Source organism: Micropterus salmoides, unplaced genomic scaffold (genome assembly GCF_014851395.1).
Source record: "Micropterus salmoides isolate LMB-PRFRI ecotype aquatic unplaced genomic scaffold, ASM1485139v1 Ms_hic_scaffold_10, whole genome shotgun sequence".
In the NCBI taxonomy this organism is placed as follows: Eukaryota; Metazoa; Chordata; class Actinopteri; order Centrarchiformes; family Centrarchidae; genus Micropterus; species Micropterus salmoides.
The window spans coordinates 11,094,728-11,108,719 of NW_024040041.1; the positions used below are offsets into that span (position 1 = coordinate 11,094,728).

At 42.9% G+C, this 13,992-nt stretch overlaps 1 protein-coding gene across 1 annotated transcript; it reads right to left on the minus strand.

The window, feature by feature from the left end:
• Nucleotides 1-700: 700 nt before the first annotated feature.
• znf598 (zinc finger protein 598) lies at nucleotides 701-13,281 on the minus strand. The gene is made up of 12 exons (XM_038695960.1): nucleotides 12,979-13,281; nucleotides 11,726-11,838; nucleotides 10,592-10,721; nucleotides 7,139-7,350; nucleotides 5,564-5,781; nucleotides 5,343-5,439; nucleotides 4,906-5,093; nucleotides 4,596-4,668; nucleotides 3,613-4,508; nucleotides 2,873-3,038; nucleotides 2,594-2,741; nucleotides 701-2,313 (listed from the first exon to the last, which is right to left on the minus strand). The coding sequence occupies exons 1-12, from the start codon at nucleotides 13,150-13,152 to the stop codon at nucleotides 1,936-1,938; spliced, it is 2,793 nt and encodes a 930-aa protein (XP_038551888.1). The 5' UTR covers nucleotides 13,153-13,281; the 3' UTR covers nucleotides 701-1,935.
• Nucleotides 13,282-13,992: the final 711 nt, after the last annotated feature.

The window sequence follows — 13,992 nt, forward strand, 5'->3', positions numbered from 1 at the left end:
AATTAGATAAAATGTTCAACAACTAGACACTATAGTCACTTTAAAAACAAATGCATTATGGTAATTTGTGGACAGTCATAAATCAAGTAATTAGCCAATGTTTAGCAAAATATTATTACTTTTGGATTACTTCTCAATATTTAAGAGTATAGTATGGATCAGAAAAACTGAAAATGGAAAGTTCAGCATAGTTAGGTTAGGTTTGAATGCAAAATGTAGAACAATGGCTTCCTGGGTACCAGTACAGTATGTTTTAGGTAAAACAACAAGACTTTACTCTCTTATCCTGAATACTTTTAATACACTTATCTAATATACCTAACACGCAGCAGATTATAAAGATGCACAATCTGTTTGTTGTAATATATTGTGCAGAAATGACAGGATGCTTGAAAACACCCGACTACCTATAAATGTCTTACTCCATTACCACAAATCTCTCCCCAAACTCTCACACACGTTACTTTAGAGGACATTACACAGTCTTACATTAACTTCGTGGAGATTTATCCTAACCTCAACCACTGACCCAAAAATCTCCTTTTTCCTCAATTGGACAAGCCGCCCCCGATTAACTGGTCTTTGGCCTGAAATGTAGTCCCCAAAGGAAGCCTAGATCTCTCTCTCTCACTCACTCACACACACACACACACACACACACACACACACCCCACCTGTAACAAAGATACAGAAACAGTGCTGACAGACACAGCTTTATTGAAGCCAGACAGAAAGAGTAAGCTGTTGTGTGATGTACAGACAGACTCTGTATACACACTTTCATTCAGACACACAAGACAGACGCACACCCAGACAGCTAAGAGTCCTGAGAGAGAAGATGAACAGATTGTGTGTTGGATGTTACCAACTAACAAAACAAAGTAAACGTGCCCATTGTGTCAGAGCTGGAATTCAAACAGAGGCAGAGTGGCGAGCGTGTTGGGGTTGGAATGACGATGCTTCTTTGTGTTGCACGCATTTTGAAAGCAATAGGAGTTTCTTCACGATAACTCAAAGAAATGTTATGCTAATAAAACCTGGAGACTATAAAATGAAAACCCAGAAACCGCAGTGGTTTATTGTCCCATTGATCCTTAAAAAGCAGATTATATTATTTTAACACGACTGTGGAAAAAAAGGACACACTCTTTCATAGCTTAGTATCCATTTGAAAGTGCAATACCACGGCTTGGATTAACCAATTCATCAATCAGCCAATAAACCAAGATGCATTAAAACCATTCAAACTTTGAACCAATATTTGTTCTAATTCCTGAAGCAGTCGCCCATCCTCCTACAGTACATGACAGTCGATTTACTCACACACTCAGCATGTAGCAACGGACAATTAAAATCAGTTACACTTAAATAAATATGGAGCTAAATGCTTGAACCGAACATGTTTGTGTTTATTTTGTTATTTAACCAAGCAGCCCCGCTGGGGAAATTATACATATTTCATCACCTTTGATGTTAACAAAATACATTTTTTCATCTTCTCTTGAAGTGAAAATGCAAAGCAAGGTAAAAAAATTTAAATTAATACAATTTTTGTATTAAGGAGCAATGCATTTGAGCAAAGCCTTTGCTTGTCTCTCCTTATTCATTAAATAAACTGACTAGTTGGACGTAGCCAGTGCCAGCTGGAGACGTCCTCAAAGGATGTAAGTGGAAACAGAGTTGAGATGGGGCAATCATGCATGTCTAAAGTGTGAAACCTTTCACACAAACCTATCGACAGGATCCCCATAAAAGAAAAAAAAAAATAACACCATAAACCATCTTAAATTCCAAGAATAGATATAAGGCCCGATCTCCACTGGGAAGTGGTCACACAGGAAACAGGCCACTGCGTTCCACACTGGCTGCTGCAGGGGAAACTGAAAAATTTCCCCACAATGGCAAACGGAGGAGAGGGAAAAAACAAAACAGGGGCTAACTGATGATGCGGCTAATTGACTGCAAGGAAGGGAACTCCTCGTTGTCCCTGATGTGCAGGGTCTTGTGGGAGTTGAAGTCTTTAGGTGCAACTACCTGTCTGCAAATGGGGCACACCCGGCACTCCAGCTCAGCTGCTGCTGCGTTTGCCACCGTGGTCGGCACCTGCCAGGCGTTCTTCTTGTTCTTGTTTTTCTTTCCTCCTCCAGTGCCTGACTGTTTCTCCAGTGCTTTGCAGTCTCCGTGGGCAGTGAGGAGCTCCTGCTGCTTGCCAGTGTCTGGCAAGAGGACCAGCAGCTCGTGGAAGATGCAGTTAAAGTCATCCCCAAGCAAGTCCTTACAGCTGCGGTGGTACTGGGCTGCTGATATCACACTCTGGGAACGAGGAGAGGCGATCAGGAGATGGATGAGCAGACTAAGGAAGTCACCAAGCTATCAACACATAGCCATTTATTTGGGGCTTTATACTGTTATATGCCATTATATCTGCTTTGTTCTCCAAATTTAATAACTAATGAGTTTTGGCAGGTTGATCGAATACAGTCATGTAATACAGAATTCATTTGTTGTTCTTTTAACTATTAATGTACAGTTAAAAAAGTACACAATTCAATTAATAACATTTATGATTAATGATGGAACGTGTGGTGTGTACCTGTCTGAACTGTGCAGAGTAGTTTTTGAACTCGTTGAACTTTGACTCATCGTTGTGGAGGTACTTTCTAATGGACTGGATCAGCTCCAGGTTCCTCTGATGGAAGTCCTCTGGCACCAGGTAACCACTGCTGGACAACTTGGGGGGCCTGGGAAATATAATTAAAAAATAAAATGCATTCACCCACTTGGTAGGAGCCAACAATGACATCAACAAAATATTTGTCGAACACGGACAAATCAAAAGAAGATTGTGCGCTAAAAAGGGAGATTGTCTCACAGGTTGACGGCAGGAGGAGCAGGCTCCACCACATTGCTGTTGAGGGGGATGCCAGTGAATCCTGGGGGAGGTTTAGTGGCTGAGATTCCCAGCCCGGGTGGAGGGGGGGGCAGAGCGGAGGATGGAGCAGGAGCTGAGGCCTTCAACGGGAAGGGGGTCTTGAAGCCTGGGAGACAAAACACGGTATGAGCAACTACTTGTATCACAACAGGATGACCCCAACAACTGACCTCCCAGCAGTTTAGGAAACCTTGGAGTTAATTTGAGGCAGCAATCAGCACAGCTGACAGCGAGAGCCAGACAAGCTGTAAATTCAGCAAACACTTCTCCAGACACAGACCGCTTTAAGACTTAATACTGATGAAACAATAACTTTAAAAACACAGACGAGAAGTGAAATTAGCTATCGAAACTCTAATTTCCTATTTTAAATTTCCATTGACTTTTGAGAGATAAGTTGGAGCATTTCCAATTCAGTTCAAAGTCTGTCTGACTCGTCTTATTTTTTTATCAGTCTATCAGTCACTAAAGCAGGTGCACAGTGAGCTTTCAAGTCAAACTCAGTCAAGTCATTGTAAATTATGTTGTCAAGACGGACCAACATAAAAATAATGTTACTCGATGAAATGAGCAGCACACAACAGCCCAAACATTTGATCATGGTATACAGTAAACAATATAACATAAGGGGAGAAAAGACAATAAATTAATATCATGGATATTATCATGGAGTGCTATACCTGGTGGTGGGTTCTTGGTCATGAGAGCAGGGAACTCTTCCTCCTGTTGAAGAGGAGGGTCTGTGCTGGGAGGAGGGGTCACCATGACTGCCTCCTTACCAACAGGTGGGGATTTCTCAGGGTGGCTATTAGCCAATCCACTCGTCAGCGCCGCTGTCACAGGATCGGAAAGGGGTTTGCTCCAAGTTTTCTCTGGGACGTTCTCCTTCTGCGCTGCCGTTTCCACTGAGATTGCACTTACAGACTGCGTCAACCCTGATGCTGAAGACACAGACGTAGAGGGAGCAGCCGGGTTCTTCTGCTGTTTTTTCTTCTTGCTGGCTTTAGAGGTAGGAGGATCAGTGCTGGGGTTAGGGGTTGGGTTTGGGTTTGGAGGTTTGGAGGTCACAGTGGGGGGTTTGCTGTTGCCTCCTTTAACGGTGAGCAGAGAGGAGATATCCAACATGGTGGGCACTGAACGGAACTCCTGCTGTGTCATTCCTTTGATATCTTCATCAGAAGAAGGAGGGGACCGGGTACATGTCGCTTTCCCATTCTCCCCAACTTTCTTTTTCTTCCGTGAGGATGAGGTGGTTGAGGAGGAGAGTAGCTGAGGGCCACAGGAGGCAGATGAAAGAGGAGGGGCAGGTCTGGACGAAGGAGGAGGATGAGTGGTGGGTTTAGCTACTGCGGTATGGTTGGACCACGCAGATTTGGTGCCGGATGCAGTTTTGAGGGGCCGGATTTTGGACACGAGAGCGGGGAAGTCCTCCTCTTGAAAAGAGGAGGTCTTCTTGGGTTGTGCTGAGTAAGCCGGGGTCATGGGGGATGTAAGAGCAACAGCTGAGAGGCTGGGGAAGTCATCTTCCTTCAAAGCCGCACGGGGAGCTGTTACCGCCGCAGGAGCTGGCTTTACACTGGAGACACAACAACAGAAATGTAACATTTCAGCACGCCATGGTGTATGAGGAGGATTTTTGTTTGTACTATGTATAAAACGTTACATGGATGGGGCAGCTGTGGCTCCCAAAGCTGGGAAGTCATCTTCTTCTGGATTACTGCTCTTCATCGTTCTTACTATGAAAGAAGTAACAATAAAAATGTTAGCACAGTGAGTTAGTTCCCGCTTCTGCCGTACTTGTATCAGCACTTACAGCTAAATTACAGGCATCACATAATGCAACAAGACTTTTTGGGGGGACAGCTATGAAACTAGACCAAATGGTAAACACACGCACACACACACAAACAAACAACTTTCCCTGAAAATGCATTAACTTCTACGTATGTTTTTAACATTTTTTCCTTTTTCACCTGGAGGTTTGCTTGTTGGTTTGATGTTTCCGGTCCTGTGTCTGGGCTCTTCTGGTTCTGTTCTCTCCGGCCTCTCCTCTCTGCAGTGTTTGGGAGCGCTCCTCTCCTGCACCGCCCCTCTCTCCTCCTGTCGATGCATGGCCAGGGATGCCCTCCTAGCGGCTGCCACCTCCCTGTCCTCCTCCTCTCTGCACAGACAAGCACAGGTTCACAAACGTTCAAAAGCAACACAAAACCAAGCACGTGACAAAAATGCGAATGAAAATGAGCACTAGTTGCCTGACAGTCCTGTTATGAGGCTTTTGTTAACATCCACATCTTTTTCCTTCAATGTATGCTGTTGGTGCACAGATACAATTATTTCTCTCAACATACAACATACTGATGCTTACTTGTGGTACACAGTCATAAACACTGCATTGCTAATTCAGACTCACCGGGAGTACCTCCAGCTCTTCTGTCCCCCCTGAGGCCTTCCTCCTCTTCCTCCACGACTGTGACGCATCTCCTCATAGTCCTCACCTGTCACCATGCCTAAAGGAGACACACTGCACCCGTTATATTCACGTTCACTGCTTTCAAAGTACACTTATATCAACAATAACCCTCCAAATATCAGACCCATGCACAAACACAAAACAATAACATTCTCACCAACCTTCATTTCTCCTCTGTTGTCTCGGGGCATAGTTAAACTGCAGGTCGATGTGGCGGTTCTGTCGAGCCTCTGCTCGGTTCTTGCTGTGTTCTGCAGCCTTGTGGGCCTTGTAGTCGATCTCGGTGCGGAATGCATGGGTGAACTGTTCTGTGGCACAGCGGCCCTCCTCACACAGATAGTGACTCTGTCGGAAGTGCTCGCTCAGATACGGGTAATCACTGTTGACAGCAGGGTTAAAAATAAAATTTAAAGGGAGGTTTTTTCTCATTTTCAGGTTCAAAACCTTATTTAGGGCTTATACCAGAAGATGTTTACATGGTTTAATTTTCAAAAAACAACATATTTTTTGTCATACTGCACATTGCTGCAGCTCCTCTTTTCACCCTGTGTTGAAGGCTTCGTTTTAGCTACGGAGTAATACATCTTGTCTGTAAATGATCTTTGTTGGGAGTTGCACATGCACAGTTCCTAGTTAAGGACTACTAGCCAATCAGAAGCAGGGGGGGTCAGCAAGAAACCGGTAAACACTGCTTCGGTTCAGCTGTACATGTTGCCGACCAGCTTGGAAACATATAGACTGGAGCTAGAGTGGTGAGTTATTAATCTGTAACAAAAGTATCTTTCATCCATAAAGTTTTAACTGAGCTCTGTCTCTACATCACAGTAACAACTTCATGTCCATTGACTGCCTGGAGGGTAGCTAGTGTTTGGAAGACAGAGGAGAGGTGTGTGCTGCAGCCATAGACAGTATATTACTGGACGAAGTCACCCCGCTGATTTGAATGGAGAGGAGTGAAGCTAGTTTTGGACCAATAAAATACTACTAGAGGGCTACTTCCTGTTGGCACTAGCGTCTACTGCGCATGACCGCGCAGCATAACTGTGGTCTAATGACGTAGAACAACGGCAGAAACACCGTAATTCTGGTAGCTGGTAACTGATTAATCAGCCCACCTACGAGGCTCACCTGTGAAACACCAATGCAGCGTCACTGATGGCCGAATAGTTTTTTGAGATTGCTGAGAGCTTATAATCTAAGCAATACGGTTACATCTCTCATGTGCGAAGGGGTGTCACAGGGTTTTGACGTCATTTTTGGGCCTACATGTATCCCTCCATGCAGGCTTTGGTCTGCTTCACTGTCTGATCTCTGGCTTACCCCCTTGGCTGCAGCTCAGTGTTTTTCCTCCGGTGTTTTTGAGGGCGTGTCGGTGTAGCCGCTTGGCAAGCGTTATATGACGCACATTTCGCTTTCATCCCTGTGACATCACAGGGATGAAAGGGAAACAGCTGGACTACAAACGAGCTGTTTTCAGGCAGTTCAGAGCAGTGTTTTCTGTGGGAGATGGGAACTCCCTTTAGGGTGGACATACGGCTTTTTCACTTTGCAAACCTATTACATGCACAAAAAAACAGATATATAACTCAAAGGAATAAAGGAGATGGAAAAAGCCAAAAAGCACAATACCACCTCTTTACACCGCTTGAACTACAGTCAGAGGTGCCACACTCCCTTCGAAAAGGCTGATTAATTACCAAATGCTGTTTCTCTGTGTGTGAGACAGTTATACGTACCTGTAATATTCCTGGGAACCGTCTGCATCACAGAAATGGCAGAAGTAGTGGTCCCTGCGCAAGTGTTTCAGCAGCTCATCATTATCAAGGTAACGGTCGTCACAGAACTTGCAGAGCGGGTGTCCCCTGTGACTGGTGTCATCTGGGTCTCCATGTACTCTGTGACGTGCCAGTTCCTTGCGGGTGTACCACTTGCGCTCATGGGAGAAGATCTGGAGGGAGAGGTAAAATTTAGTCTGACAGCACTGTGATCTTGATCTTTGGTAATATTTTGGGGGGCGCTTTCCACATGGCTTACTGAAGAGTACAAGACTACATAATGTTCACTGATCTTTTTTTTTTAAATATGTAATGACCGTCATCTAGACATAACACATCTTCAAAGTGTTCCAATAAGTATTTCCTACTTTATTTACAAGCCAGTGCTCCATCGAATGGAGGACCTGGAGAGTCTTGCAGTTTAATGGGGCAAGAATCAATCTGTACATAAATAAATACATATCGTAGATCACATTGCAAAGAGAATTATAAATAGCTACAAAATAACTTGTGCTGGGAACAATTAGACAGATCAATATTTACTGATATTTCTGCAATATCAATATTAAAATAACGCTTCCTTTCCTGGAGTTGTTGTGAACCTGACGCCAAACACTTGCGGTTCTTTTATAATAAGCTTGACAATGTTATGGTTTCATCATACTGTGTAAGAACTTCTGTTGATGACTCGTGTTGCAGTCAAGTAATGCTTTGGTGTCCCCGGGTGGTGCAAAAAGTAAACTGCACATTGTGACCAGAACTATTTAAATACCTCACTGGGCCTGACAGTAAGCTTTTTCAGCCACTTGCCCGAGATAGATCACTTTCCCAAATTAAAAAATGTGGGCCTATTAAAAAATAAATAAAATCCACAGGGATTTTAACAATTATTATAATTTATTAACATACAAAAGATCCAATTAACAGGTAACATTAACAATTACATAGCTTGGACAGTTCTTACTTAAACATCGCCCCTACTAATAAGCCACACAAACCAGCTAGGCCCATACACCAATACACACACAAAGCCACCAGATTCTATTCATAGTTTTCATGTGACGTCACATTCCAAAGAAAAAAAGACGTTATTTTCCGCTGCCTGCCAAACAATAAGCAAGTGATACACTGTTACTTTGAGTTGCTGGAAATGCTGGATGGTTGTTAAAGGGATTCCTCACAAGGTAAACGGAAACATACCGCAGTTGAGCGGCGGCAGGGATCTGGCGGTTTTTAACGGCAGAAATGCAGCAGAGGATGCTGTAACGTTATATGGATTGGAAGTGTCCAACACTTGCAGTTTGTTCCTTTTTCTTAAGTTGAAAGGTGAGCCAAATAAAATTTGACTGCTTTTGCGGCGTCTCTACAGGGGAGTCGTGGTGTGAGCCGCTATGTTGGTCTGTTGTTTTGCCCTCCAGGTCACCGCGCATGTCATGACTGAAAACTATGAATTGACAGAAACAGTCCTTTTACCTCGCTGGTCATTGTAAAACACACTTCATTCCAACTCAACAGAAACAAACACACACACACACACACACACACACACACCCCCACACCCACCCCCCTTAGCAATTAAGAGTAATAATGTGTTTGATAAATTTTTTAAAGGACCAATGACTTTCTTTTTTTGTACATGGCATTTATTTTTTGCGTTGTGGTGACACAGATTGCAAGAACAGATTAGTTGGCTTGGTGGCATCGCATTTCCTCCAAGCTCCCAGGAAGTGCTCCAAGCTTTGAAGCCAGTTTTACTTGTGGCCAAACAAGTAGATGGAAAACGATGGATCCTTTATTTTGAGAATCACAACCCCGCGAACTGACTCATCAGCATTTGACTATCAGAATTTGATCCATTCTATCGATAAGATTCAAGTTAGCAGAGAGCTAAACCAGTGATTAGCCGGCTCACCAGCAGAAGTCAACACAGTGGAATTTAGAAACCCCACCGCCATCTAGTGTTTTGGTGGTGTAATTGCAAAGCGACTAAGACACCAACGCACAAGTATAAATGCGAGGGTATGTGCATTGTCAACGCCATAGGTATCGGCATTGAGTCACCGCACGAGTATAAATCCATCGTCCCTGCTCTGCTTTTGATTAGCTCACCTTCTTCCTCGAGTTAGTTTGGGGGAAAACACACAGAGATGCGGCTGACAAAAAAATTGTCCTGCAAAATGTTAGGTGCATCAGTGCGACCAGCACATTTTTTGTCGCAGTCTGGAGCCCTGAATTAGCAAATGAAAAAAATCTCAACAAAACAAACCTGTGTGTTGTGCCGAGTTTTGTCTGCCTCCCTGCTAAGAATTGCATGCACCGCAAGCAAAAAACTACCAGACATTGTAACTTCTATGGCAAAGTATTGTTTAAAAATAATATAATATTCTTTGTGGGGCTCATTAGTGATTATAAATGATTCAATGTCTACTGATAGTATATTTTAGAAGTGTTTAGAGTCAGAAGTAGCATTTCCTTGATACAACTGGTCTGAAATTTGTGAGGTTTCCTATTAATCTCTCAATATTTCTGAGGGTGAATGATCTGGTGTTCTTTATTGATATGTTTAAGCATTTCAGACAGTTAAACTAAAGCCTAGTTCACACTACACGATTTTTAGCCCCGATTTGCCGCTCGGTGACCATCAGGCTGTGATCGGAGTTGATCGGCAGTCTCCAGTCGTCATGTGCAAACTACTCAATGACGCATCAAAATGGCTCCCCGACACATTTCTGACACATCGCACATTCAGAAATCTAGCATTCCCAATATCTGGAGGAGTTGGCCAACTCAAGATCCACGTCCAGCCAATGAGAGCAGACAGCTACTTTTTCACTGCAAAACACATTTTACTCCCCTCCAGCTCTCTCTGTAGCTCAGACAATCCCTGCTACCTGCATGTGCTAATCCATCCTTTCACCCATATTCTTTGTCTTTATAATTGCTATCTTTATAATAACAAACAACAGCAGTTTCGTGTGTAGGTTCACGTCATTTCCCAATTTAACATTTCACGTGTTTTCTTGACAAAACATGGTTTGGAGATCAGCGTCGGGTGACAGAGCTGCTGTCAGCTTGTGTAGTGTGTGACCCCCTGTCACCGATCAGTCACGTAGTGTGAACGCCACAACGACTTCAAGACTCCTGTCACAAGACGTCAAGTTGTTTAGTCTGAATGACAAATTCACTCTGTCAAAGTCGATAAAATAAAGTGTGCTGATAAAACTATTCCTATCACAGTTTGATATCAAGTGTTACTGAGTGTTAAGGGGTAGGCTAAATGCAACAACATTCATAACCGTTTTCAACACCGACGCTACTGCTTTTTTAAAAAACATTATTTTGTAAAAGAAGAAATTCAGAACTGCTGAGTATTGAAGTACTGAATATTTTAAGTGTAACTTTATGTGAGTATACCTTGAGATGCTTGGTGCAGAGCTTGCAACAGAAGAGCTCGTGCTGCTTCCTCATGTGGTAATCCAGCTCCTCAAACTTGGAGAAGACCTTGGGCTCTGAACAGCGGAGACACTCTGGCAACAGAAGATGCCTGACAACACACACACGGGAAGAAAGTTCAATCAGATTCGAGTAAGAGCAAACACAATCAGAAACAGTCAGCATTAAAACCAAATCAAATGAGTTCCTGGTAACAGAAATTACTCATGGTTATAAAGGAAAATCAATGTAAGAGTAGTGAAACAACAATTTTATTAATCATTATATCAGTTAAGTTGACTTGAAAGTTCAGACAATGGCTCTTTTTCTACTACTGATTTTACTTATGGTTGACAGACTCAAATCCCTGCATCTGTGCCTGGCTGCGATATATTTGCACTCACTCACTTGTGGTCCACACAGATACTTCACGGTGAACATTAAGCTTTTAAAAGTGGGAGAAAGATGCAGGAGGAGTAAAAGCAAGAACACAGCACTGCCATTTACCCGCATACTTTTAGTCACGCTATTTCTGTGTGGTTCTATAAATCTTTCCACCATGATGAACTCATCAGGCTACTGCACGCCGAGATAAGAGGTGCTTTTCCGACCATACGTGTGTGAGGCATTAGTAAATAAGTTGCATGTATATACTGCCAGTTAGAAGTTTACTCATGTAGATTTTACCTTTTATCTTCAGAAGGAGAAAACTCTGGATTTCATTATTTTGGACACATAGATGCATTGCTCCTGAGTAATGAGCTTTCTTTTCAACTATCTACACTGTCACAGCAATAGTCTGAAATTTCACCATGCACACACATGTCAAAACAGTCAGACACATGATAGGCATGTAAGTGCCATGATATCAGGTTCATCCGTGTTTTTTGTTTTCCAGAAATCAAGCCATGTTACCAGAGTTTCTCCTAAATCCCTCACCCTGAGTATGACTACTTTATCAAGGTAGCACAAAATAAAAAGACACAGCCAAATGTTACCAGCATTTGATTTGTGGTTGAGTCTCTATGACCGTACTTTGGTTAGAAATTGTTAAAATTATTAAACAGCCTATGGACAACACACTGATAAAAAATGGGGAGTGGAGCAGAGCGGTACCTGTACTGGGCATAGATCCTGTCATCACTGAAATAGATATCATGCTTCTTCTCACAGGAGAACTGCTGGTAGGGCAGACACGAGAAGGCCTCCAGTTTTTTCACAAACACCACCTGAGAACAACATGATGTAAGAGCTGCTGAACATCTCACAGCACACACTCTTTGGAGAAAGTGGAGGGATAATAAGGCCGTACTGTACTGTTGAAAACATTATTATAACAAGATTTATACTGGGGCTGAACAATTAATCAAAATATTGTCGAAATCGCAATATGGCCCAGCGCAAAATCCAAATTGCAGGAGCTGCACTTTAATATATAGAAAAGGTAAAATGTGTCACAACATACCATTATAAATGAAGAATAGTGGTGCTAGAGATGCCCTGGCTTACAAATCCTTTCTCCACGCAAGGGAACATGCTTATTTGGTACAGACTCCAGCAAAAATCACATCATCATTTTTTTTTATTTTTTTCAGAGAAAATGAAATACAAATTCTGTCAAAACAACATTTTTTTTTGCATATCGTTCAGACCTAATTTATATTCTGAGACAGGGTTTGGTTTGATAAAGACTTTAGTAAAAGTGACCATTTTTAGAGGTTGTAAATGCTACTCATGTAACGTTACCACTACTCTCACAAAGATCTTATGTAATGTGACGGTTAGCCTATGGAAATAAGGGAAGGCTGTCACCTTATAAACCCAAGGCAGTACAGAAGTACTTAAAGGCCTGCTACAGTAAGCAATTCAAAACATTTTCACAACAGCACCGGCGAACCATTTAACGTGCTCACGCTAGTTTGTTTGAGAGGTGACAGTAGTGACATGCTCTACTAAATGTCTACACTGTCAGCCAACTGAACCAAAAAGTCATAACCACATAAAATAAACGGGATGAGGCCAGTTGGACTAAGCACACTGCCAATATCTCAGGCCAACCTGTTAGCTAACTCTACCTGTGATAAGGTAGAGTTAACTGGCTAACCTACATTCATAGACTTGCTAATGTTAGCGTTAGCTACCTGAGCTAAGCTAATGACAGCGAGAGAGAAAAAGTAGCCTGAGCAGTTTGTAGGCAGTTTGTTGCTATGTCGTGTTTACCAGCAATGCGCGTAATTTATTATGAATACAGCTAAGGGTTTATCATCCAAATTCTGCGGGTTTAGCTACAATAGAACTACCATAGCGATGCGGCCTAGCTAGTACCACCAGGCGCCATCCCCGAGCCACAGTAGCGGAAGAACGCGTACCTTGTCGAGCTCCTCCCGGCAGACGGCGCAGTATTTCTGCTCGCACAGCACCCTCATTTTGGTGGAGCAGCGGTAACAAACCGGGTGGTCGCATCTTCCTAAGGCGAAGATTTCGACTTCTTGGCAGCACAGGACGCAGTGCTTCTCTGGTTCTTTCGTGGTTTTTGAATCCATGGTGGTGAAAAGGCACAAATTAACTTTAATACAATTTGTTATTAGGGAAGAGCCTCAGTCACTGAAGTGCTTACGTAATTATGAGTCTGCCCTACTGCCGCGTCGCGAAACTGTCGTACCTCCGATTTGTATAGCAGGAGGATGGGCGAGCTCCGCTCCGGTGAGATGCTGCTTATCCCTATCCCACGCAAGTCCATTTGTGCAGACTGTTCCACGTGTGTCCCATGTGAGTGCCTCACGCCGGTCTGAACCTATGGGCTGATGCTGATAAGAGGGAAATATTAACTAATAATGAAATATTAACCTATGTGCCCCAAAGTCCGGAAAAGTACATTTACACTGTTACATTTCTAGATGATTATGAACTGTTACAATTAGGAGAGGAAACCATTTTATTCACTGTAAATATCATTTATTTTCGTTTAGATTTCCACCTTACTCATCTGAGCTGAAAACCAAACAGGTGTAAAGACATTAAAGATGTCTGAGGACAGAAGAGGAATCAGACACCCTGTGACAAGAACAGCTTTGTGGCCCCTAAAATGTAATGGTGTTTTCTCTCAATCCATTTTAAGTCGTCATCATTGTCATTTTAATAAACAGATTTAATAAGTTTCTATGTCACACAACAATTTCATATCTTCCCAAGTCATTGCCCCTTTTCAAATGAGTGAAACAAGGGGCGTCGTTTCACTCATTTGAAAAAGGGCAATGAAGGAAAACAAAACTCAACAGGTAAACAGAATAGAGGTGGCCCGTGGGGCTCGTTCAGTCCTGTGGTGGTTCCAGTGTGAAGACCATGAGTCAGCTCTCCTGGGCTGGTGAAGCATAGGTTCAACT

Coding starts and splice junctions, on each gene's coding strand:
- znf598 (XM_038695960.1), bottom strand. CDS start 13,152: ATGGATTCAAAAACCACGAAAGAACCAGAGAAGCACTGCGTCCTGTGC. Junction 5,094..5,342: donor AAGAGCTGGAGGTACTCCCG/GTGAGTCTGAAT, acceptor TTGTCTGTGCAG/AGAGGAGGAGGACAGGGAGG. Junction 2,742..2,872: donor GCTCCTCCTGCCGTCAACCT/GTGAGACAATCT, acceptor TATATTTCCCAG/GCCCCCCAAGTTGTCCAGCA.